The sequence below is a fragment of the Endocarpon pusillum genome (assembly GCF_000464535.1).
Source record: "Endocarpon pusillum Z07020 unplaced genomic scaffold scaffold5436, whole genome shotgun sequence".
NCBI lineage: Eukaryota > Fungi > Ascomycota > Eurotiomycetes > Verrucariales > Verrucariaceae > Endocarpon > Endocarpon pusillum.
In genome coordinates, this window is record NW_006916513.1 from 62099 (window position 1) to 87291 (window position 25193).

A 25193-nucleotide genomic window follows, 5' to 3' on the forward strand; every position below is an offset into this window, starting at 1 on the left:
TTTGGTGAAAGGGTCGAAAACAATTAGTCTTGCTATAAGCTAATCCATTGATATGGGGTGCTCGATCAACTTATGCTACCCTTTTTCGAGACCTGCTTCTCTCATCGCCAACAATCCCGTTCTCATCATATCTTGAAACGAGCCTACCTCATGTTCCTCTTAGTTGCTGACCGTCCATACAAGTCGAGAGCGTAGCTGGTGTGGCACAGTATGGCAAGAAGCGTATAGATGAGCGCCACCTGGTGCTCGATGCTACCGGTCTGTTTTCTCGACCAGGGGCCCTGCCACACGCCAGCTGTCTCAGATCTAAGCCCATACTCCGTTGCATCATGACTTCTCGCAATGACTCCCGACGGAGTGCGCGAACTTGTATCAAAATGCAGAATGTGCCTTGGTGGGTCTTGATACGCATTTCTGCGCATTTCCGATTCTTTACATATGCATCGCCGCTCATTTTTCTCCAGCTGATTCCAATTGTGACATTGTCAGACGTTACCAAGCCAAGACTTTGTGCGTGGCTACGAAGTCCAACGTTGTCTTACCATGGCCAACGATGTCCGTTACACCGCTGGTATGTTCAGCTCCGATATTAGCAAAAGTCCCTTCTGGGTTGAATGGGAGAAACGCTATGAAGCGAGACAACGCTCTCGGGGTAGCTATGTCACAGCAGGACATAGTTTTTGGCTGAAAGACAACATGGACTACAAGGTGCTAAGCGCGAAGGGTTTGGGGGCCTTTGCCAGCGTATGGATGGGCAAATCATCAACGGGGCGAATCCTTGCTGTCAAACGATATCAAAATAGTGGAAACATCAGAATCAAGGAACAAGTGGTACGTGAGGTACAAATACTTGATGTGGCCCGAAAGTCCGTAAGTATGTCGACCAGCCACTGGTGCCTGTGCCAATCTTCTCTCGAGGGTCTTCGTTTGAGGCTCAACATTACTAATACTATATGCAGCCTCACATCATACAGATTGGAACCCCCCGGGGTGAGACGTCGCCTGGGCCAGGAATCCCCAGTATGGTAGAGGTGCCAATGGATTATTATGATCGCAACCTCTTCCACCTCATGAATGCAACAAAGACAGAACGAGGGCTAATTGGTAGGTCAATAATTCTATAATTATAAGTGACCTAGACTTATACTAGTAGGTGACTTCATCATGATTCCGCCTTGGTACCACACGGTCTTGACTCAAATCCTTGAAGCCTTGAGATTCCTGCACAGCAAGGAGATGATGGTTATCCATCGGGACATTTGCCCTGAAAACATTCTCTACAACAAAACCGACCATTTTATACTTGCGGGTTTCAGTCTTGCCAGAATTTACCCTACCCCAAGAGGTGAATACTGGGACAGAAGGAGTTATAAATACCTCGCGCCGGAGGTATATGATGGCCACGAAGAGACTACGGCGATTGATGTCTGGGCTATGGGCATCTTATGCTTGGATATGATGAATCTGCTGCCCAGAGTCACTATCGATCCCGCACAACGAAATTTCCTATTGTTCAAGCGAGTCGATTGGTGTGGCAGGATGCTTGAGCTAGCCCAGCATATTGACAAACCAGAAGTGGAGATGATGGTAGCGAAAGATATCCATGACAGATACTCCGCTAATTCAGTGCTCGAGTTTGTGAGGAGCAGTCCAAGCAGTAAGAGACAACAAATTCGACCTAGTCTTGGGCTTCTATATTCCTTTTTCCGCCAAGATCCTGAGCTTAGCCACCTTAACAATCAAGAGATCCTTGAGTTCGCGGTTGGCTACCTTGATGATAGCAACTTTAAGCCTCGGCCCAAGCCTCAGCCCAGTCAAGAAACAGGAGGTTTTCAAGGGGATGGAAGCCGACGGAGCGCTAGAACAGGTCCTCAGAATGTGGCGGACATCCCAGTTGCCAAGCTCCTGGTATTAGGGGCAGAAATGGGACTGCTCGGTCTGGACAGCGCACTTGGGATGCTGGCGTTGACAAGTGCGGGGCGGATACTACAAGAAGACCGTGGAAGATCGCTCGGTATAGCGTCAGCACCATGTACGACGCCGAGGCCTACAGTACCAACTAGCACAACAGAGACGAGGGCAACAAAACCAGGGCCCGCCGAAATCAAGACTGGAGCAAAGCCGTCAGGACCGGCGGACGCAGGATCAAATGTGGTGCCATCAACCTCAGTTTCTAAAAGTGACCTTCCCGCTGGCACTTCCAAGGGAGAGCAGCCGGCTCAAAAGGGAGAGCAGCCGGCTCAAAAGGGAGAGCAGCCGGCTCAAAAGGGAGAGCAGCCGGCTCAAAAGGGAGAAGACAAGGCTCATGGAAGCCCTAAAGCCTCGGAGACCGGAAGGGTTCAAAGTCGGACTCAGGGACAGCTACCCCAGCAACAGCCTAGACAGGAGCAGCGGCAGCAGCAGCAGCATCCCCATTCTGACAGCACATCAGAACCTTCACCCCAACAACTAGGCCAAAGGAGTTCTAGAGGTACTAGGAGAGGAAGGCCTCCTAATCGTGGGGGATACAGGTCATGAGAGAAGTGGTTTCCATCGTTAGATTGGGAATGTGTTTGGGAAGGAGTCATGGACATGCTTCCGTATGGGTGGAACCGAGTGTGTAATTTATATCTTGATGTAGATTCCGATTTTATGGATATACTATTGTATTTCCCACTTGAACTTGTTGCTCAGGCTGTTTCTCAGATCAAACTCTACTTCCTGCTGTCGCTGGTAGGGGACCCCTGGCCCTCACTCTTAGCCACTATGAGTTCTTCCCATGCCACTAAGAATGATGATTGCAAAATGATCGGACTGAGCCAAACACCTGGGTTTCTGTGAGACGAAACCTGAAAGAAGTGAGGCTAGCCACTTTCCGCTTGCCCTACTACCCGTTACGCAATAAGTACGGAGTTGTGCATCAAAAGTCATCAATATACACTAACTAGGATGAGTAAATGCTAGCCTTTCTGGTGCTAGTATAATGTTAATCGTCAGTAAGGATGTAAGAATGATCAGAGGGGGCAGATAGCTAAAGCTTAATTAACACAGACATCTAAGCTAAATTAGATAATCTAAGGAAGGCCCTAAGGATCTAAGGAAAAAGGGAGGTTATAGCGGCAGCTCTAGGGCCCTACCCCTATAGTACATGTTTTACGTCACGCTAAAGCTTAGATCGAGTGTGCTAGTGGCGCTCTAGTTTTAGCGTATATTGATGACTTTTGATGCACAACTCTGTACATAGTAGTAAAATACTAAGTTACTCCTCACAGTGGTAGGAGGGATAAGTATTGTTACTTGAAGTCCATTAATCTGGATCATCCTCATCTTGTGACTAAGTTAGTCATTACATAGCATTTGGGATTGAAAATTTCTACATGCTTCGGGGGACGCCACTGCCCTGTAATAAAGGCTAGCTACCTCTAGCACGCTAACAATACTGTCAAACATAAGCTATTCATCGGTCCTCTGAGGGCCAAAGCGGTCGCGGTCTTTAAGTCGCTTATGCCTTCTACCGTGGTAACAAGCACAATAATGTCATTTTTCAGGATGCAAACGCCTTTTGGAATAGTAAAAAAGAGTGAGCCCACACCAGAATCATACATGCAGAGTGGTCTGCACTCTGATAGGATGCGTTTCAGCTGCAGAGTCCATGCACAAGAGCCGCAGCGCCTTGCTGCCGCACGATACTAATTGTGGTCTGATTGGATGCCTCTCCTTTAACTGTTCGATCACAATGTGGCTGATGATCCTTCAATCCGTGCTTGGCCCGCAAAAGGAAGCCTGAAGCTATCAGGTACTGTACAGCCGCCTTTTTCCGAGTCGGTGCAGGTCCCATGGACTGCCTTGAAAAAGAGACCACTTCCACAACTGAGGCCGCACGATCTAGCTACCTGAGGTTTTCACATTGGCTACAGTTCTTATATTTATCTGTCACCTTGCAAGCGCCACTACGCGCTGCGTACGTCAGCCCAACTCCAAGAGGATGAGCCCTGCAACACCATCAAATGTTATTGCCACTCCAGGCAGAGCACCCGGGGCTCCCTTCCCAAAGCGGAAAACCTTGAGCTTCAAGATAAGGGCTGAAACTCGGGAGCCTCACTGCCCGCCAGGCGAAAAGCTCAGGCAAAACACCTACTCTGTTTATCGACTCAGTTGGGAGAAGCTCAAGGCTTTCCTAGAGAAAAAATTTCCCAAGCAGAGCTTTAAGAAGTGTCGGGTAAGTGGTATCATCATTCATTTGCGTCGACCAATCTTCGAAAAGGCATACTGCAAAACTGACATGGTTTGTCTCGGCATAGGTACAAAATGACCACTATATTTTCGACATACCTGAGGATCTTACGTCGGTAAGCTGCTTGTCGAGCCTATTTTCCTCTAGCGTGCCATGTCTTTGTTTCCGTGTTCTTCTGCTTATACGTTCAATATCACAGGAAGATCATGCCGAAATAGAGCAGCTGCTTGATTACGGGATACTAGATCGAGCACAATCACCCGAACCCGAATAGCTCGGTCACACGGGCTACATAGATTTCATGACTACTCTGTACAAATATGTCAAAAAGGGTACCGTGACTTCAGTTCGTTTCAAATATTTGTCACAAAGGGTTGGCCAGGGTGGCATACTACGTAGTCGAACAGAACTGAATGGGGTATTGGGGGCCGGGGGAGGCTAAGAACTCCTTTTTCATGCAAGGGATCAGTGGGGCAAAGTACTACGAATTGGAAACCCCACTGGCGCACAGCCACAATGTAGGCTCACTTCAATGTACGATCACAGCCTCGAACTTGCGGCGAGGCATTCTGAGTGGGAACGGAATCCCTAAAGGACCCTTACGACTGTCTTGAGGCATGGCGAAACTGAATTATATACTGCAAGACCTCGCAATGTCCAGATAAAACGTGTCAGACTTTCAGGAACTTGAGCAAAAAAAGCAATTGGCAAGGTTGCATAATCATTCGGTACACTACGACACACGCGTAATTACGCCGACCAATGGCACACCTGCAGCTTTCGCAGGCCTTCGAACAATCATACAAAAGTTTCGAGGCTTACCCGTGCAACCTTGTCTACCAACCTTCCTATCTTGGTGTTTTGAAGGCTTACAGGGATCGGCTCAACAACGCTGCAGCCAAACTTTTCACAGCCAATAATGGAGAAGTTTACATCCCATTTCGAGATTTACTTCCCAATGAACAAGGTAAACTTTCCTGCCTCTTGGTTTGTGACCTGGATACTGACCCGTCAAGCATTCGAGAAAAGAAACATCTTCGATGATGAAGCGCTGAAGGACTGGATCGGGGATCGGTCAACCGTTGATTCTCTTACCTCGACTCCTGTTGGAGATTTAGCCACCAGGAGGGACCCCAAATGTCGATTCGTGTGCGTACTCAATTTACCCACGCCGTTCGTCCATTACGCTAATAGTAGTTGTGCCTCAGTTTCTTGTGGGGAGGACATTCACGAAGACCGCTCAATATTACTCGTCAGATGCTCATTCGAATAGCGAGCTATCATCAAGTCATGCCCGAGTATCTAGACTTCATATCTGTTTTTGGACAGCAAAGCTCTTCCCGGGAATTGAGATTTAGTGGCTTTCGCGAGCAAGTCTTGCTCAGCAAGCCTGTCAAGGGGTTATCAATGCCTAGCCTAGGTCGAAGTGGGCGGCAGTACCAGCTATGCTATAACCTGAAGTCTGTCGCTTGTCTGTCGGCCGCTGACACCACGTTGAAACAAAAAGAGTGGTCTATTCGTCAGGCAGCTTTTTATCATCAGTTTGACGTCGGGCACGGAACGACCTTGTGGATCGTTACGAAAGGCGATCTGGAGATCAAGGAACGACTTCAAGAAATGACGGGTAAAGACGGACGACCAGAAGATCGAGCCTTCGGCACGCCGGAAGAGTGTTTCCGATCTAGCTTGGCTGTTCATCTGTTATACTGCCATTGGTCAACAGAAGCGTGGCGCTGGTACCTTCAGTGGTTAGAAGATGTAACGGATCACGAGGTGAGCAAATGTTCGTTACAATTAAATAGTCTTTTCGTGACGCTGACACAATGACTCTCTGCAGTCACACATCGCTGTCCTCGGCCCCCGTGATCCCAGCCGAGCGCGGCGCGAATATACCCCAGAAGATCTCCAGACTCTTCATCATTACGAAGAGAAGACTCATGAGGCTATCATGATCCTTGAAGCTAACGCCGGTATACTCACTTCTCTTCGCTCATTTTATACGCGCTTGGTGGACAGGAGAGATTTTTCACTGCAGGGAAACTGCCAGGAAGACGTACTCACGTTCGCTGCGCGTGTGGATGATATGGTGCATGATTCCAAAATGCAGCTATCGCGCGCCAGACTCCTCAGCAGAATCGTCGCTGACAGGAAGAACTTGGTAAGCATCCTAGTCCACTGATTCAGCTAAGAAATTCGGCTGGCTAAGTGGCCTACAGATCCTACAGCATCTTCAGCATCAAGCGACAGAGAAGATGGAGGCCTTGACCATGAGTACCTACAACACCGGAGTAATGTCTCAAAAAGAGGCAATTGCTGTTCGCATCATAACTGTGGTGACCTTAGTCTATCTGCCAGCAACATTTGTATCGGTAAGGTTTCTATACGGACAACAGCATCAACGTTTGCTAAGTTTCTCTAGACTTTCTTCAGTACGGATGTGATCAGATTTCAGAATCAAAATGGTAACAGTGATGCCACGAGCGGCTTGGCTACTTCTCCAAACGAGACTTTCTACGGATCTTTCTCTAAGATCGCCTTGTTCCGGTGGCTGCAAGTAACCCTGCCGTTGAGCGCCCTGACCCTGGCTATTGGATACATAGCATTCAGAATAGCGGATAAGAAGCGGAAACGTGCATCACTTCCTCTCTACTGGACAGCATCTAAGGCTGACACCTCATGAGAGATCGAGCATCCAGAACGAACGCTACGAAACGACAATTATGTCACTTTATTGATAATAATGAATCGGCAATTTCATGGGCTTTGCGCTGCGACTGCTGATTGGCTGTGGCCACCAAATGCTCATGTGGGATATGGTATCTTTGCCGCAAGGCTCCCTGTACTGTCCGCACATACGTCACAGCTATAACTATTGCACTGGCTTAAGCGAGTGAGAACTGGTATTGCGAGCTGTATTGGGTTATCCCTAAACTAATGTAGAACACAGCTGATCGGGCAGGGGCCCTGGCATGACTTCTTCTTCCTACTTGACAGGAGTGGGAAACCTCCTCTCGATCAAAGTACGCCAGGCACCCCCAAACCTACATCATCGTGTGCTATGCTTCTGGTTGGGGATAGTGGCCGGGTCACTATCCATAGGTAGTAAGAATATTGTTTTGCCAAACTAAACGTCTGTCTTCGGGCCTCCGGGCCGGAGTACCAGGGAACCCTACTCTGGACGGCTCCCCGGATCCTTACTACGGCTACAGGCTGAATTTTTGTACCCCACCCCCGGGTTAAAATATCTTACAAACGTGTTCTTTACACACAAACACACACCCTGTGTCGGCATCCCTGTCGCTATTTTTGCACGAATTTTGCTCACCCTGCAAATTCTGCTCATTCTATTCTTTATGCATTCTACCTATTCTACAGGGATAATAATGAGGGCTGATGATAGGACAGTGACTGTTAAATTCTTCATTAAATGCTGTGTCTTCTGACTATCTTAGAAGCTGCTTCAGTCGATACAGGCGAGATAGGAAGCAATTGAAGATGTCGATAGAGGTAAAAACTGGACTTTGGAGCCTAGTCCTGTTTGGCCATCTCGTGGACGATTATACCTAATTCTACATAGTCCGTTTTGTACGGATACTAATGTTTTCAGCAGGGAGGGGGTACAAAAATAATGCCTGTAACTAGCCGTAGTAATTGCGGTGGGCAAGCCCTGACTGCCCGCCCTTGGCAAGATCTTTGTGACCTGCAGGCTTCTGTCTCGACTTTTCCATGAAGCTCTCGATTGCTTAGGGCTTGAATTGCAGGTTTGTCAGCGCCCACAGCGATGTGTTCGTTTAACCTCTAACAAGGTTACTAGCCCCTGCGAAGACCCTAAACCGCTCTTGAGCACCGCAAGGCCACAGCAGACTCACAATACACAGCCTTGCCCTTCTGGAGGCCGCTGACGCAGAATTTCATGGGCCCCCCAATGGCCGGCCTACGGTCCTTATACCTGGGGGTAAGGAATCATTCACTCACTTTGACACTTCCCTCCCGCGATCATATACAATTCCCTACACCTGAGACCCGACAAAAGGGATACCGTCAACATCGCCACTCATCTTCCATCCTTGCGCTGTCATCATTCTGCCAAAGTAGTGCTATTGGTTTCCTGATTCCCGTACAAGCGACCTCAATTTGCGCAGCAACCATCCCACCCCCTCGAAGCAACGACTCAATTGGCTCGACTACGCCATGGCACAGCAGTACACAACTTGGCATACGGCTGTAATCCAGGGTTTTCGAACCAAGTTGAAGGAGTGCACAGTGCGAGCTGCCTGCGGCCGAAGCTATGTCCGAACGGCCAAGCTCACAGAATGGTTGAAAGAGAAAGTTGAGCCAGATTCAGATAACACCCATGCAAGCCGACTTCTTGTGGCTACATATCACAATCGAATAAAGGACTTCCTACCCATTTCGTCAGAAGAGCTTTGTGCAGGTGAACACTGTTGCCTTCTCGTCTTCAGCATACTTCTCGACCTCGGACTAGGCTGCCTAGTCGACCGGTTCCAGCGACAAGCCATAGAGGACAGACATCTTCCCATTGACTTGTTATCGCTGCAGTCCAAGTTAGCGGCCATGGACTTAGCGAGTCTCAATTTACCTATTCCGGAAAATCTAGCAGAAAGATTTGATGAAATGCAATGGCGCTTTTGTGCGGCCAGGCTTGATTTCCGTGTGGGCCGTGATCATCCTAAGAACACGATAATACCGATTTTCAAGAAGGAGAAGATCAATGACAAAGGTGGCACTGCACGGTTATGGCAGATTGCTGTTCAAGAGGAGTTTGTGGGCCATCAGATGAGAAAGGCTGTATCGAGCTCAAGGTTCTATGATGCAAAAGATGACTTTGGTTGGGTGAGTCTGGTCTTATCTAATGTTATGCGGTTGGATGACGATGCACCTGGTTTCACTTTGCCAAATGTCCTGACTGTTGTCTTTAGGGTTACTCCTTCGCTCTGAAAACATTCAAGGAGGGCAATCGAGACCTGTACTTGAACGAGAGAGCTGCGTTCATCGGTCTCAAGAACCATGACGGCATGATTCGGTTCCTCACCGAGTACGGACACAAAGAAATCCTGCGAGCTCCGGGTGGGTCCGGAACTGTCGCGCCAGGATCGGTGCAGAATGTGACGAAAACCACTTACAATATCCTCCTCGAGTATGGAGATTGCGATCTCGATGAGTTTTTCGCGGAACGCCTGCCACCGGTCTTTGACACTGAAGTGGAAGCATTCTGGCAGGACCTGTTCGAGATCGCAGATGCTGTCGAAGGTATACATAACCTGGAGGTTTCCACCGATGGAATGAGACAAAATTTCTACGGGTGAGTCACCAACAAAGACATCAGCTGGTACTTTTACTCACAGATGACAGGTGGCATGCCGACATCAAACCGGACAACATCTTAAGCGTACAGGGAAAGTTCAAGTTAGCTGATCCCGGGTTTGTCAAATTTGTAAAAAAAACCGATAAATTGCCTCCCATGGAAAAAATCATGGGGGGCACCGAGACGTACGGTATGCATGTTATTTTCCTTGATTAAGCGTGAAGGATAGATCAATCTCTAACTCGACCCCTTGTTTAGGTGCTCCCGAATGCTACCCAGGGAAGAATGGCACTTCGATTGCGGTGCCCCAAACAATTGACATTTGGTCCTTAGGGTGTGTCTTTTCGATTGCTGCCACGTGGGTAGTCCTCGGCTACCCTGGGATCCGGCAATTTGTGAAGGTACGACAGAGAGCGATCAACAGACTCAGCAGCAAACAGCCTTCACGGCTTGGAGACACATTTCACGATTCAAGAAAGGTTCTACCCGACGTAACAAGCTGGCACAGCTTGCTACGTAGCGCGTTGCGTAAGACAGACACTATAACGAGTCGAGTACTTGACCTGGTAGATGGGAAGATGCTGTTGGGAGACTCTCATCAGCGATCAAAAGCAAAAGACATCTGCAAGGACTTACAGCAAATCCTGAGTGAGAATCGTGCCAAGCCCAAGCGACCAATGCCTGAAAACATCATGAAAGCGTTGCTTGAGGTGGACGAAGAGGCGCCTTCCAAAAGCGCCGGAATGATGTCCTCCCAAGTTTCGACAAGCAGGCGCGAGTCCTTGAATATTCCTCAAGACCGCAAGGCTCGCAAGTCGAAGCTTCTTGATCAGCCATTGAGGAAGACAGCTCATCGCTCCGAGCGCCTCAAGTCTGCACTGTCTGCTCGAGCTGCTGAGCCAGAAATCAAGCCATCGCTCTACGCAACTCCTACCAAGAAGACTGTTTCGGTGCAGCGAGAAGCATCTGGCGTTCCTGATCCTCCTTTTTCAGAGGAGAAAATAGTCGTTCGCCAAGATTCGGAGGATGCACACTTTGTGCAATACAGGAAAAGTGGTCATGTTCACCCTTTCACGCCGATTTCTCCGACTTCAACTCGCCCAAAACTTACAGGAATGTCCCGCAGAAGTACCTTTCAGAACGTTTTCCAAGCACGTCAAGAAGTAGAAAGACGTGAAAAGCACAATTACCTCCGGAAAACACGAAAAGATCAGCTGCTTAGCAAACACTTCGGAAATCGAGATATTGTGAGTGGCTGCAGAAGTCCTCTCATAGCTGACAGGTGTGTACTTACTGATCTCTTTTCAGAAATTTCTTGTGGATAATGGCGAGACAATGAAGGATTTCTGGTATGAAGCCACGTATCTGCTCGAAACATTAGTTTGGAAAGCCGCCGGTCAAGACGAGAATGGGATAGACCTCTTCTTCACAGCTGGGCCTGTGAAAGTCGAGAACAAGAAAGACAAATCTGAGTTCCTGAAGGCAATGAAAGACCCAAGGGCCCACCCAACGGAGAATATGCACACCGACATTCGAGTATCATTGGGTAATATCTTTGCCAAGTATCTTGAGGAATTGGAGAACAGAAACAAATACCCCTACCAAAAGGAGGTCAAGGATCTCGCCTTGATTATCTTTACAGACGGTGTGTGGGCAGGTGTGCAACATAAGGACGACGTGAATCAGCAGATTGTTTCCTTTGTGAAGAAACTGGGAAGCACCGTCAGTAATCTCAAGATTCGGCCAGTGGGTATTGAGTTTATCCAATTCGGAAACGATCCGGATGCAGCGTACATGTTGCGTCATTTAGATAAGGACTTGAAATGGGCAGGTATCCCGTAAGTAACATCATACCCAAAAAGAGCCTCGTGGTCCCTCCGGCTGACAAGTCACACGTAGTGATATAATCGACACCGAGCCCTCGTCTGGTGATGTCAATAAGATGCTACTTGGAAGCTTCGTCGAAGAGTACGATGAGGACAACGACGACGACTATGGAGGTCTCATGACTGAATCAACGGATGTATGGTCTGAATGGCTTCGACCACAAGGCAGTCCTGCTAGAAGTTCCTCATCTCAGACTATCCCTCTCTCAGAACAGGCTCCGGACACCAGAATACCAACTATAAAGCAACCTATACCTCCCAGCAGGCAGACAACCCTGAACTGGCGTCATCCTAGTCCATGAAACGTGGTTGGTCGGACCTCTGATCGTGTCACATAACGTTCTCACAATATGGCGAGGCCGTTCGCTCGTTACCTTGTAAGGATACAGGACGAAGTCGAAGCCACTGAGCTTAAAGTCTCGATCCACAGCTTGTTCGCACAAGTCGCCCTAAACACGGGACTCGAGCGTATGGTACTCAATATCTAGCGTTTCTCCTCTCTCCAGGTCGCCGGTATCAGAACCCGAAAATCATTTGATCCTTTACTCGGCCGCAAACCTTGACAATATGGCGTTAAATTTACATCCCTCTCGTCCTGGTAGTGCTGCCATCAAACAGTCTACAGATGGCTACATCTACCTTACACCACGCACATCACCGGCTGTTATACCTCTTGCTTGTATATACCCACAAAACCTTCTAAAGCAGGCGCTTCTTTACTTGCCCTTACAAGTTCGGCTCCCTGATGTCACGAAACATATATCATGTCGCTGGGCCTTGGACCTTCCAGCCGACGCAACATATTGTATCCTCTCTTCGAGCGTCATATTCCACCGTTGCACTTATATTGTTGTCCTCGATCTCACACCCCACAGTATCTCTCAACCGTTTAATCATATGTGTGTGCATCGGACGCCTCGAAAGCGACATCATGGAACCGAATCAAAATCTGTATCGGTTATATATCCTGGGAACATCTTCGGGCAATCAGCAGGTATCTATTAATAATTACTTTTACGGGATGGACGGATTCTGCGAGCATATCCAGCGACCCTGGAATTCTAGCGTTTTGTGAAGGGGAATTAATGGTACTACAGTTCCGTCAACGATTTATTGAGGAACACCTGCACTGTATCGGGGACGATTGGTAGGGCATACATCTGAGTTCGGGACTGGACTTGTATGAACTTTCGTATGGCTTTCTTGGAAAAATTCTGGAGTTGGAAAACAGCGATAGAGATACCCCCATTAGCATATAGCGATTTGCTTTGCTTTGATTGGTTGGATATTGATATAGTAGGAGAAGGAATCTGTCGTGATTTCTGTTACTTTGCGCATAAGAAAAGCTCTCTGGGACACCTCCTGTGCACATATGTAAGTACGAAAAATTTGACGCTGGTAGTTGACTGATATGAGAGCATGTACCTCATATGCTTGGTTCAGACGACGACTACTACTACCATTACAAACAAATCAAATTAGCCTTGAAGCATATGCTGAAATACCCACTATACCCTTATATCAGGCTTCGAATGTCAGAGTAAGACCTCGTCTTCCTGCTCATGCAGATCAGAGACGCCTTCATCTCGCCTCCTTTCATTCTTGCTATCTTCACGCGTATACCATAGACACAGATGTGTACTATGTACATGGAAATTGGATTTACCATTCCACCATAGTTCGAATTTGAATATCGATTGTCGGTCACCCAGAAGGAGAGCACATTCGTCCTCCCTATGCGCCTCTTGCGTCGGGGATCCAAGAAACAATAGGACGGTGAGAACTAGGAGTATGAATATGAGCTGCCTGGCCTTGGCGAGCTTCTACAACGGCACTCCCTCCGAAGCGGACGGGGGAACTTGAGAACTGTCTTCATCGCGTCCAGCACGGTCTTTCTTCACCCGATCTGTTGGTTCTTGAGGCTCGAAGCTGGGAAGGCTTCTGTACTTGTAGGTGATCCAGTGTTGGGATCAGAACAACGGACGGATGAGGGATAGTTCAGCAGACGGTAGGATAGCTGCTTGATGCAACCATGGTGTTCTGCTTCGCCAGCGCAGGCCTTTTCATACGGTTATGAGCCCTACGAGGTCTGCGTGGCATAAGTGGTGGTGCTGACCATGTTTTCGTTCTGCGACCAGGCGTTGTAATCATCACGGCCCTGCCAGCAGGTTGGTTCCTGAAACAATGCGTCGCTGGTGCTTGGCATGAAATCTGACATGCCGGTACCTGTGATAGTCGTTGGTAAAGTTGAACGGCGGCAGCGCTAGGAAATAGAGCAATCCGTACGAAACCCTACCCGTCAATCACCTTCCTTTGAACGTTGGCTTCCTCTTCTCCGAGAATGCTCTCAGTGCCTCAAGTCGGTCCTCAGACCCCAAGACAGTATTGTAAGCCTCATTCTCGGCTTCTTCGCCTTTCTGCCACCCGTTGACAGCTTTGATCGCCTGGGCTAATGCAATTGGTCCGCCCTCACACACATCTCTTGCGAGATCAAGGCTAACCTGCAAGACTTTCGCTCGAGCAGCACCTTCCTGCTTCTCTTCCTCTGGCGTAATTTCTACCAATCGATCACACAGACTCATGAAGTATGCTTCTGCGCCGCTGACACGGCGGCCTGTTAGGATCATATCCCGTGCCCGGTTCACGCCGATCAGGCCTGGAAGTCTGTATGTCCCTCCCGCGCCGGGTATGATGGCCAATCGGGTCTCTGGTAAGCCGACGACGGCGGAGGAGCCAAAGACGCGAAAAGAGGTGCAGAGACTTAGTTCGAGCCCCCCGCCTAGTGCGAGGGAGGAGATTGCGGAGATGGTGGGGATTGGTAGATTGGAGAGATTGGTGAAGGTTTGACGAAGCTGGGTAAGGAACGCTTTCGTCTCGTCCTGAGTAAAAGTCTTCCTTTCCTTCAGGTCCGCTCCAGAGCAGAATGCTTGGTCTATTTCAGATGCTATGATTAAAGCTCTAGTTGCGCCGAATCCTCCTTCGGCTTTGATGGTGTCGACTTGCTCGGCAAGGTTAGAGACCAATTGGCGCGATAATGCATTACGTGCTTCTGGCCTGTTGAGGAGGAGAACTCGAATGTGCCCTGAGTGGGGTGCTGGGTGCTGCAGAATCCTGAGGGGTGGCTTGACCTGTGTTGATAACTTCCGTGTGAGGGATGGGAAGGTTGCGCCGGTAATTCGACAATGCAGTCTTGATCGCATGCACTGCGGCATCTCGTCTGCCAAAGACGGAGGCGGCGCCTCCCGAGTAATCGAAGCCACAGTTGAGCAAGAACTTGAAGTGCTCAAAGGAGCCCACGTCGACCCATAGCTACTACTACGAGTACGGAGTATCCCGTGATACTGTACTTAGTCGCTTCTGTTGCCTTGGCAAGGGACACGGAATTATCCGCTGCCAACGCTAGTAACTAAAGGGTGACTTGGCAAAGTGCTGCCTGCGGTGAGATTAAGATGATATCGAGATGATATCGGTATCCTTCAACATCTATTCCAACTGGTCTTTGTTTTTGTCATACAGTAGTGGCTGTCTCCCAAAATGGCGGCCATGCTTGCCGAAAAGATATCTGACCTTGAACACCAAACATGGCGCGCTCTTCAACGGAATGGCTCTGCGCTTCTTCCATTCCTGTCCCGCGATTGTGTCATGCAATTCCCTGTAGGGCTCAAAGTCTCGGCGACTTCGGATCCCTCACTGAAGGACATCATGCTCAGTGATGCTTTTATACCGTGGATCGGATATGCTCTAGAAGACGTGGCAGTAACAGAACTTGGGAGAGAGGCTGCTCTGATCACCTATCGAGCGGTAGCCTTGAGACCTCCACTAGAAGGAGAGGGGAACGTCGAATTCCATGCTCTCTGCGCTAGTGTTTGGCGTTTGGATGCCGAGGCCGAGACGTGGCTTATGTGCTTTCATCAACAGACGGCTTTCGAAGTGGAGTGAAGCAACAGTATCAAATCCCACGTACTACAAGCAGCCACCAGACAGCGATACATTCATCTGGATTCCACATCCCATACACTTCTGCTAGGCAGGGAGTCTCGCTTCCCCCCACCCTGGAAGGACTTTACTCGCTCCCACTCACAGGGACGGGCCTTTCGCAACGTGCATCTAATCTTCTCGAGCAGCCCACGTATTGGCAGAGGGTACCGGCAAAAGAGCTAGCTCTAGCAGTTCGATGTTGCTCATGACACCAGGAAAGCATGTCTATCAGCCCACAGTGACTCAAGGGTGGAAAGCTCAAGCGGTCTTTATTACTGCGGGTTACGCTTGGATTACCTTGTCTACTTTCGCGCAGGAGAGCGTGATAACATTATGAATCACAAATATATACCACCTCTTGCATTGATTGATATCGAAATCGATCTTGACCTATATCTTGACGTTGGTTTAGATCAACTGTAATTATGGCAGCTATACTAGTATCTGCAGGTAGAGTCGTTAAGAGAGTAGAAAGCCCCCCGTCCAAGCTAATAACATAACAGACTCAGAGCCGCAACGGGTCTAGAAATGCAACGCTTTATCCAACCAGAATGATTGATTTTCGAATGTCTGTATCAGCCTCAGATCCTTGGAAATATGTAGTAACCTCGGAGTTAAGTCTATTGTCTGAATTATAAAGATTTAGACCAGAGATGTAAGAGAAAGATCAAGATCTACTCCGTAGAAAGTCTTGAATTTTAAGATTTCTAGCGTCCGTGTGGGGATTTTGTTGCATTTCTGGACCCGTTGCACTTCTGTGTCACCCATGTTAAAGTGCCTAAAAGTGACGTAGTTGGATCAGCTCTCCAAGCTCTCCGCTTTCTACCAACCTCAATTGCCCGTTTCTCATACAAGCCCGGAACATCATCTAATTTTGCTGTCATCCAAAGCATCATTGCCATATTATACAGGGACCATAATCACGAGATTGAAATCCTCATAACCACAATGTACTTCCTGTACCGCACTCAACCAGCTCTCCGCTCTCTTACCCGTCCCTCGTCTCGGCTCTTCACCTCAACTGCCATCCAGAACAAATCCGCTACTGAAACCGTGAAGGATACAGTCAAGACTCTAGATCGAAAAGCCAGCGACGCTGCAGTGAGTGGGATCGAGACTGCTGGTAAGTATATTTTCGGATCCTAATGTTGATCCATTCTCGAGTTCCACGTCGCATTATACCCTATTTTCTCTCCTGCTTTAGCATCAACCGATAAAGTATACCGATTTCCATTGACGTTCCCCTTCCGCTTCCAGAACTAACGCATATCCCGTGTAGAACAAGCGGCGGCTAAAGCGCGCGAAATCGCTGGCCTAAAGACTGAAGAAGCAAAAGCCAAAACCGAGCAGGCCGCCAGCCAAGCCAGCAGCAAAGCCCAGGAAGTGAAGCATGAAACCAAAGGAAAGATGTACGAAGCGGAGGGAAAGGCCAAGGCTACTGCCGAGGAGGTGAAGGCTAAGGGGAAAGCGAATATGTGAAGCGACTGGGGCCAGTGTTTGTTGCTTGGGAGATGAATGGCCAACCATACGGAAAAGCACGATTGTGTATCAAGAGAATACCTTTCTGGGAGCATGCGGTATTTGGAGCGAGCAAACAATTGAAGGCCTCGTTGCGGCATGTACTCGTACACTTCTTTTACTTCTATCAAGCAAGTAACCATCGAGGTCTGATCGAAGCAGCATAGCAAGTCGAATATTTAAGTTACAAACAAATGGGTCGACTCAATCAGATCCCCACACAGAGGCAACCTTGCTGATGCGTATAAAGACTGGGTGTGCAAAATGGTGCATGGTGCTGCCGCTACCATCGAAGCAGAAACCAGTCGGAGCTCTTTTTTGAAGAATAGTGGTTCTTGATAGAATTGCGTGGCAACCTTGACCGGTTGAGGGTCGTACCATATCAATGTGCTGGGGCAGATCAGAACATGAATGTCATTCTGCTAGAATTGGTCCTGCTCCTTTATACCGAGCACCATTGGAACCCCTTCAGCTGCCACAGCGGTGTCACCGGCTTGACCAATGAGCACATTCCATGCCTATCCCAGATCCTCATAGAAGCCCTTGGCTTGACTGACCCATACAATCATCTCCGAAATGAGCGAGCGTAGTGCTTGTTAAAGAGGCAAGATAGGTGCAAGTAGGCTGCATGGACATCTTCGAAACGAAACAGCGTAAGAAGTAGAGACATGGCAGATATGCAGAGAAGATGGTATACGGAAACATTGTGAATTAGCTCCAAGGTGTTGTTGCTTTGAGCTTAACTTTGTGATGAATACAGACAAACAATAGCAACAGACTCCAGAATAATAAGCCTCAACGTCCCATATTTGGTTCCAATCAGGATCAGGCCACAACCATTAACTTTCGTACCTACGGTCATCGACTCATTAATTCAAAGTACTTAGTATACTCTGACGTAGTGAGTACTCATTTTATTGCTATGTTGTTGGAGAAATGGAAGGTGAAACGAAGGAATGCTGAATAGTCAGCAATCTTGGGCCGGATGCCTTCTCTGCAGGGGGCGGAAGTCTGCTGTGCCACCAACTGGAAACATACCTGTGTACAATCGACGCTGGCACGCTAACAAAGCAGGGATCACCACGTTGTTGGTATTGGAAATCTGTGTGGAGCTGATCTGGTGAGATTCTGGCAATGGGGGCATATTTTTATAGATTTTCCTATTCCGTGGAGCGCTTGAGGACCTCTTTCCCCGAATCAATCTGAGCTCTATCTAGGCTAGGCCTAGGGTCTGGAGTACCCGAGGGCGCGGTTGGCTCCGCAGTCGGCTCCGCAGTCTTCCCATCCATTCAACCTTGATAAATATCAGACCACAATCGCAACCTCATCGTTATCTCAATTCAGGCCCTATTTCTACCGATCCCCCGCATTCCCTCATCCTCTAGCCAAGAGTTCATCGCCTCGTCCTCAAACGACAATGGAGATTTCCAACCTTCCCCTGGGCTAACCAGGTCAGCCAACCGAAAGGTCTATCTTTATCATCCGCCCGACCCCCGTCAGCAGTCTCCTTCTCTCCTCTAAAGGCCTCTCTTTCCCCAGCTGCAGCTTCTAGAAACCATTGCAGCCGTGTTTTATAGAGCAAAGAACGCATCCTCCTCGCGACAATGAGCTCGTCATTCAGGGCGGTCTGGGACCGCATCAAGCCGCTCATACCAGATCTATTCACAAAGGGTCGCTTGAATTTTATCACAATACATTATCTGTACATCTCTGGCATGGCACTTACAGGCTCCGTCATCATCTACGCAATTGGTGGTATGCCTTACATTGATGCCCTCTTTTTCGGTAGCGGTGGTGCAACTCAAAGCGGCCTCAACACAATCGACGTCAATAAAATCCATACCGGCCAACAATTTCTTCTCTACATGCTCAGCATGCTCTGCAATCCAATCTTCATCCATAGCTCTGTTGTGTACGTCCGGTTGTATTGGTTCGAGAAAAGATTCAAGCACGTTGTAGAAGAAGCCCGCAATCTCCGCAGATCCAAGTCAAAGGGCAGATCCGTTTCCAAAGCCAAAAACGATCCTGAACTGGGCAGGAAAGAGAAGGGCGTGCGAGGGAGGAGCATTGTCGTGCTTCATGATGGTCATACGTTTGATGGAAGCTTGGAAGAGGAAAAGTCCAAGGCCAACGCAGCGGAGGAAAGTCTAAGTTCCTCGTCTGCACGCAATGAGAGCGTGACTAGCTCTAACGACACCGCTCAGGGCGAAATACCTTCTGAAAGACAAGGAGCATTGGGTGCAGATGGCGCAGTACCTGAGATCATACAACCTCCTCAACGCCATAACATGGACCACCATATCGCCTTCCTAGAGAATCAGAGGAGTCCCAAAGACAAGAGCACGCTGCGTATACCAAGTCCACGCGAGTTTGACCGCGGCGGGAAGCCCGAGGATGTCGGTGACGAAGAAAATGCAGCTTTGACACGCAAGGCCACAGGCCGGCTCGATCAACCTCACTTGGGTCCTGTGGATTTTGGCAGGACGCCCGTATCAGCCAATCACATCACCATCAATGAACCCAAGATCTCGCGATCTCGAGAGAAGGCCAGCCCATTTCCAAGACTCGAGACTGAGAAGAATGGCTCCCGCTCATCATCCGCACAACCCTCTGCCAGCCTGTTCTCCAAAGTGAGATCGAGGCGGGCAAGTGATATTAAGGGTCTCATCAGCGCCAACACCACCTTTTTCAAGTCGAAAGAAGAAGAGCCCAAGGAACAAGCACCATACCTGAGTTGGGTACCTACCGTTGTGCGCAATTCTACTTTCGTCAATCTCAATGAAGAGCAAAGGGAAGAATTAGGAGGCATTGAGTATCGTGCGCTCAAAACTCTTGCGGTCGTATTGATAGCATACTTCTTCCTTTTTCATGCCTTTGGTGTCATTTGTCTGACGCCATGGATTATGGAAAGTGCCACCTACGGTTCAGTCGTTACTAGTTTTGGTCAAGGTCGACCCTGGTGGGGAGTTTTTACTGCAGGTTCTGCTTTCAATGATTTGGGCTTCACTCTGACGCCTGATTCCATGATCTCCTTCGGCACTGCGGTCTTCCCGCTACTGCTCATGACCTTCCTTATCATTATCGGCAACACTGGTTTCCCATGCATGCTCAGATTTGTCATCTGGTTTACTTCCAAACTGGTTCCACGAGGAACTGGTCTGTGGGAGGAGCTTCAGTTTCTACTCGATCATCCGCGTCGGTGCTTCACCCTACTGTTTCCGAGGGCAGCTACCTGGTGGCTTTTTGCTATAGTCATTGCACTCAATGCCCTGGATCTGATTTTCTTTGTCATACTAGACGTAAGTTGGTTCACCTCAGTGGGAGATCCGACATGCTAATCACAAACGATAGTTGAATGACGAAACGGTTTCGAGAATGCCGGGATTCCAGAAATTCACCAACGGACTGTTTCAAGCTGCTTCGACTCGAACGGCTGGGTTTTCGGTTGTCAATCTTTCCTTGTTGCACCCTGCAATTCAAGTCTCCTACCTCATCATGATGTATATTTCCGTCTTCCCGATCGCCATCTCCATGCGTCGAACAAACGTGTACGAAGAAAAGAGCTTGGGGATCTACGGGGAAAGGCCAGCCAACGGCGATGGTGATGACAGTGAGCCAAGCTACATTGGAGCTCATTTGCGCAAGCAATTGAGTTTCGATTTGTGGTATGTCTTTTTGGGACTTTTCATCATCGCCATTGTGGAGGGCGACAGGCTCGAAAACACCAACGAGTATGCCTTTACTCTATTTTCCGTGCTCTTCGAGATCATCTCCGCCTACGGAACTGTCGGACTCTCGTTGGGATATCCAACCATCAATGCTTCGTTTTCTGGGGAATTCAGGACAGTGTCGAAATTGGTCATCATCGCCATGCAGATTCGTGGACGTCACAGAGGGCTGCCGTATGAGCTGGACCGTGCCGTCCTGTTGCCATCGGAATCGTTGCAGGAGAAAGAGGCAGCGGAAGCAAGTAGGATGCTACAAAGACGAATGACATCACTTAGTGATACTTCGAAAAGGGATCTGTCCAGGATGCAATCGCCCGCTTCACAATCTCAAACACCTTTCACCCCATTCACCCCTAGCCCTCCACAAGACAATGCTCTGACCAGTGCTGTGACGGTCAGCAATGATGACATGAAGGAAAGGCTTGCAAATATAGAAAGTCTGCACAATGAGAAGCCCTCAGGTCCGGTGAGGTCTGGACTCGGTAATGCAATGTTCCGACTTGCCTCACCGATGCACAAACAGGTTCCTGAGGGGGGTGAGACTAAGCAGGATTAATCTTCTACTTGTATACACGTGATGATTGGGTTCTAGTGTGGTGGGATAACTGTTGGACATAGAATGGACAAGCAATTACATGATACCTTTCACGGTAGATATTTATGAATGGACTTTTCTCTCAATCTTCACTTCTTTGATGCCTTTTCATACCATCTTCCCAGCCCTGTCCTACCTGTCTTCCTTTGGGATGCCTGCTTTGCTGGTACTTCTCTCAATGCTGCATACTACTTTGACGTAGAAATTTTTGCAGATGTGGTGGATGTACAAAGGAGTGTGGTTCCAGATCTAGTCTGGAGTGCGCCAGTAGGGTCAATTTGCAACGGGCTTGGTCTAACAGGTGAACTAGCACCGACTATGGATGCTGTGATAGAATTCTATTACCCATCCCACACAACACATATTTCTGGTCGGAAGTAAGTATTTCCAGAAAGGGGAATAGTCACAAACAGGGCCGGAGGTGCCCAGACCAGGCTTGGCAAGGGGGTTGAGGGTTAATTTAACGGTTTAACGTCAGCCGAATCGTTGCATTCTCACTCTTACCTTTACCTCTAGCTTACACACTACAGATCAGCTAAGACCTCTCGTTGCGATAGTGCGATAGTTGCCCTTGTAGAACATGTTCAAGACTACATCTCTCTGTAGCCTGCTCCGCCACGGTCGTAAGATTTGAAAGGCCTTCGAGCAATCTTACGGGGCGCAATAGGTGGCCAGTCTCTTCTAATTATATCAACACCGACGAAAGGTATAGATAGCAGAAGTACTAGTCCAGTGAAAAGAGAAAGACTGGATGGCATCTCCCCTCCTCCGCTTCCTCGCTCAGGCCCGCTCCGCCGCACTTCGCCCAACAACTTCACCAACTTATTACACACTCGTCTTGGGCAATCCATCATGCGACCTCGACAGCTTTATCTCCGCCACCATCTACTCGTTTTTTCATAGCCACTACGCAAGGAGGTCGCCATCACCACAACCATGTCTCCACATTCCGGTCCTCAATCTTCCCTCCACATCATCAGCTGAGCTGTGGCGTCTCCGGCCAGAATTTGGAACTGCGTTGCGACTTGCTTTGCATGGCCACAACCAGGGTGGTAATGCTCAGGATGATAGGGTAGAGGCAGAAGTGAACAAGAGCTTACTGGAAAATCTCGTCACTATTTCGGATATCCGCTCGTGTGCCTCATCCCCCTTGAATTATGTCTTCTCCAAAGCAACCACCACAACCCAGTCCGCGTCGGAAGGCAAAATTCAGGTCTTGCTGGTTGATCACAACGCCCTCTCAATCCCCCTCCCAGATATCTCATCCTCAGAATTATCCTCCAGACTAGACGTGGTAGGATGCATAGACCACCACATCGACGAATCGTCTGTCCCTCCATCCGCATCTCCACGCATCATCAGAACCGGGATCGGAAGCTGCACTACCCTCGTCGTGCAATACCTGAAGGATGAGGGGTTTTGGGGTGATCTGTTGAACCCTGCTGCTACAACCCGCAAAGAAGAGGACAGCGGCCCAGCGACCGGGGAGTTAGCAAAGCTTTCTCTAGCGGCCATACTAATCGACACGGCGAATCTGAGAGCCGAGGGGAAAGTCTCGGATCTGGATCGGAAGGTTGTAGGCTTCCTTGAGGAGATCATCACCAACAGCTCCTCCTCTTCACAACACGAAACCCACCCAACAACTCGCGAAAAAGCAGCGAAATGGGACCGAAAATCCTTCTACGAGCAGATCTCCGCAACCAGGGCAGACTCCCTCTCCCTCCTCTCCCTCCCCGAGATCTTCAACAGGGACTACAAAGCTTGGTCCGAGAAGCGCACCGAAACCAGTCCAAACAGCGTGGAACCATCGACAATGCATCTCGGCATGGCAAGCACAGTCAAGCCTGTCTCGTGGCTGATCAGCAAAGCCGACGGATCATCTGTGGTGAATTTCGTGCGCGCGATGCGAGATTTCGCAACGCGTCAAGACCCGGCGCTGGACCTGTTCGCTCTCATGACCGTGCCTGCAGATGCCGAGGCTGGCTTCCAGCGCGAATTACTCCTCCTGGATACGGGGCGGACCGAGGCATCGAGGAGGGCGGTGCAGAAGTTTCACGAGATGGCGGGTGAGGAATTGGGGCTGGAGGATTGGGAGGACGATCAGGCGTTGGCGCGTGCGCTTGGCCGGGAGGAGGAGGAGGAGGAGGAGGAGGAGGAGGGCGCAGGGGAGGATAAAGGGGATGATAACGGTGATGGTGGTCGTGGTGGTGCTCTAAAGGGGAGGATATGGTGGCAGCGCAATGTAATCAAGAGTCGGAAACAGGTCGCGCCGCTGCTGCGGGAGGCGATGAGGAGTGTGTGATACATACACAGAGGGGCTTGTCAACCAAAGATATGCATGCGAATCCTATCTTCTGTACGGACTCGAGCAGATGCCTCCCCTCCTCCTCCTTCGGAGAAAATCCGTCTCATGTGCCCTCGCCTTCACCCCATCCCCCTTCTTGAAGAGGATCAGCCATGAACTCACATCTTGAAAGTTGGCGGCAGCATCGGAGTCGAATATACGCCTTTCGCGATGCCATCTACTCAGCGCGTAGTCCTCCCTCGTCCCTCTGTACACGCAGAGCAGACCCCTCTCCCTCTCCCTCTCTTGCTGGCCAGCAACCAACGCCGCCCCTCAAGTTGCAACAGACGCTAGTTTTTCTAATTCCAATTCCATCTTCATATCCGACGCATACTACTTCGCTATTTACATTCTACCTTCTACCTACCGCGCTCGCTCGCAGGCGTTCGAAGTTGCATTATTCATTGTCGATACTGTAGATTTACCACATCCATTCAGCGCCCAATCTCCCCAATCTACGGGACTACGGGACTACGGGACTACGAGCTAGAGCGCAAGTAGGTGGGTGGATTTAGAAATAAAGAACTAGGTATTTCATTATTTCGATCTGTCGAATTTAGCAATGTAATGTAATGCTGCGCTTGATGGATGATTCATTGTTCCATGTCTCCTTCATTGATTGATAGTTAGGCGGATATCTATTCTGGGTTCGTTTCTTTGTGGCTCTCGAAGGAGCGCTTTGTCGCCTCGGGACATAGAAAGTGTTGTTCCCTCCTTGTTCAACTTCCAGTCTCTTTGTGTACCATTGTCCACCCACCTGCCCACGCTGGCTAGTATTCGGATATATGAACACCATGCCAGCATGTGTTGGATAGGCTTTCCTTCACACTCAATCCTCCATAACAAACAAAAACACACAAACAAACCAAAACCAACAACGTTCCAAAAACCCAAAACCACACAATCTCAAACCCAAATTTTCCAACCAAACTTTCCAACCATGGGCCCATCAAGAAACATGTCCAGCTTCCCCCGCCCCTCCACCTGGGCCGAACGCAACTCGTACATACCAGGCCAGACCCTCGCGTCCACAGCCTCCATGTCCGGCGTCAAGACCATCCCAGCCGATGCACCCAAATCCGAGCGCCACATCTCCAACATCCTGAACCAGGGTCCCAGCTACGGCTGGAAAGGGCCCGGTGACGGACTCCAGGGCAGCATGTGGGCCCAATACGAGACCAAGCGGGTGGATTTCCAGAAGCTGGATGAGCAGGATACCACTTCACAGGCGAAGACGAAGGAGCAGCAGCAGCTCGGTGGACCTGCGGCGGCCAAGCCGGACACGTTCACGTGGGTGACGCCATCGCAAGAGGAGAAGGGGGATGCGCTTGGCTCGGCCAGAGGCAAGCTTTCTTCCGAGTCTTCGACCACGGCGTCTGAAGCGTCGAGCAATTCTTTCTAGGTGAAAGAAGAAGATGAAGAAGAAGAGGGGAGAAGGGAGATGCAAAGGTGAGTGAGGAGGGTGCGAGGTAAGTTCTTGCCTCCTGCTCTTTGGTAGCTACTTTGCTGCAGTTTTGTCTTGTTTCTTTTTCCTTGCGAGTATATGCGATTGCCTGGGCTGGTCCTGTGGCCTGTATTGATAGATCTCCGGTTGGTACAACAAAG

General features: G+C 49.3%; 9 protein-coding genes across 9 annotated transcripts; 8 read left to right on the forward strand and 1 right to left on the reverse strand.

The window, feature by feature from the left end:
• Window positions 1-543: 543 nt before the first annotated feature.
• On the forward strand, window positions 544-2517 carry EPUS_07043 (uncharacterized protein; the record flags this gene model as incomplete). The annotated part of the gene is made up of 3 exons (XM_007806376.1): window positions 544-831; window positions 960-1104; window positions 1154-2517. The coding sequence occupies 3 exons, from the start codon at window positions 544-546 to the stop codon at window positions 2515-2517; spliced, it is 1797 nt and encodes a 598-aa protein (XP_007804567.1).
• A 2458-nt stretch (window positions 2518-4975) lies between these two features.
• On the forward strand, window positions 4976-6893 carry EPUS_07044 (uncharacterized protein; the record flags this gene model as incomplete). The annotated part of the gene is made up of 6 exons (XM_007806377.1): window positions 4976-5180; window positions 5230-5362; window positions 5422-5986; window positions 6051-6371; window positions 6430-6582; window positions 6633-6893. The coding sequence occupies 6 exons, from the start codon at window positions 4976-4978 to the stop codon at window positions 6891-6893; spliced, it is 1638 nt and encodes a 545-aa protein (XP_007804568.1).
• A 1511-nt stretch (window positions 6894-8404) lies between these two features.
• Window positions 8405-11727, forward strand: EPUS_07045 (uncharacterized protein; the record flags this gene model as incomplete). Its single annotated transcript, XM_007806378.1, has 6 exons — window positions 8405-9067; window positions 9154-9536; window positions 9587-9729; window positions 9798-10786; window positions 10848-11377; window positions 11439-11727. The coding sequence occupies 6 exons, from the start codon at window positions 8405-8407 to the stop codon at window positions 11725-11727; spliced, it is 2997 nt and encodes a 998-aa protein (XP_007804569.1).
• A 2001-nt stretch (window positions 11728-13728) lies between these two features.
• Window positions 13729-14637, reverse strand: EPUS_07046 (uncharacterized protein; the record flags this gene model as incomplete). Its single annotated transcript, XM_007806379.1, has 1 exon — window positions 13729-14637. The coding sequence occupies one exon, from the start codon at window positions 14635-14637 to the stop codon at window positions 13729-13731; it is 909 nt and encodes a 302-aa protein (XP_007804570.1).
• A 322-nt stretch (window positions 14638-14959) lies between these two features.
• EPUS_07047 (uncharacterized protein) lies at window positions 14960-15364 on the forward strand (the record flags this gene model as incomplete). Its single annotated transcript, XM_007806380.1, has 1 exon — window positions 14960-15364. The coding sequence occupies one exon, from the start codon at window positions 14960-14962 to the stop codon at window positions 15362-15364; it is 405 nt and encodes a 134-aa protein (XP_007804571.1).
• Window positions 15365-16351: 987 nt separating this feature from the next.
• Window positions 16352-16882, forward strand: EPUS_07048 (uncharacterized protein; the record flags this gene model as incomplete). The annotated part of the gene is made up of 2 exons (XM_007806381.1): window positions 16352-16526; window positions 16683-16882. The coding sequence occupies 2 exons, from the start codon at window positions 16352-16354 to the stop codon at window positions 16880-16882; spliced, it is 375 nt and encodes a 124-aa protein (XP_007804572.1).
• A 1643-nt stretch (window positions 16883-18525) lies between these two features.
• EPUS_07049 (uncharacterized protein) lies at window positions 18526-21205 on the forward strand (the record flags this gene model as incomplete). The annotated part of the gene is made up of 2 exons (XM_007806382.1): window positions 18526-20220; window positions 20273-21205. The coding sequence occupies 2 exons, from the start codon at window positions 18526-18528 to the stop codon at window positions 21203-21205; spliced, it is 2628 nt and encodes an 875-aa protein (XP_007804573.1).
• A 790-nt stretch (window positions 21206-21995) lies between these two features.
• EPUS_07050 (uncharacterized protein) lies at window positions 21996-23546 on the forward strand (the record flags this gene model as incomplete). Its single annotated transcript, XM_007806383.1, has 1 exon — window positions 21996-23546. The coding sequence occupies one exon, from the start codon at window positions 21996-21998 to the stop codon at window positions 23544-23546; it is 1551 nt and encodes a 516-aa protein (XP_007804574.1).
• A 982-nt stretch (window positions 23547-24528) lies between these two features.
• Window positions 24529-24990, forward strand: EPUS_07051 (uncharacterized protein; the record flags this gene model as incomplete). The annotated part of the gene is made up of 1 exon (XM_007806384.1): window positions 24529-24990. The coding sequence occupies one exon, from the start codon at window positions 24529-24531 to the stop codon at window positions 24988-24990; it is 462 nt and encodes a 153-aa protein (XP_007804575.1).
• Between the last annotated feature and the right edge of the window lie 203 nt (window positions 24991-25193).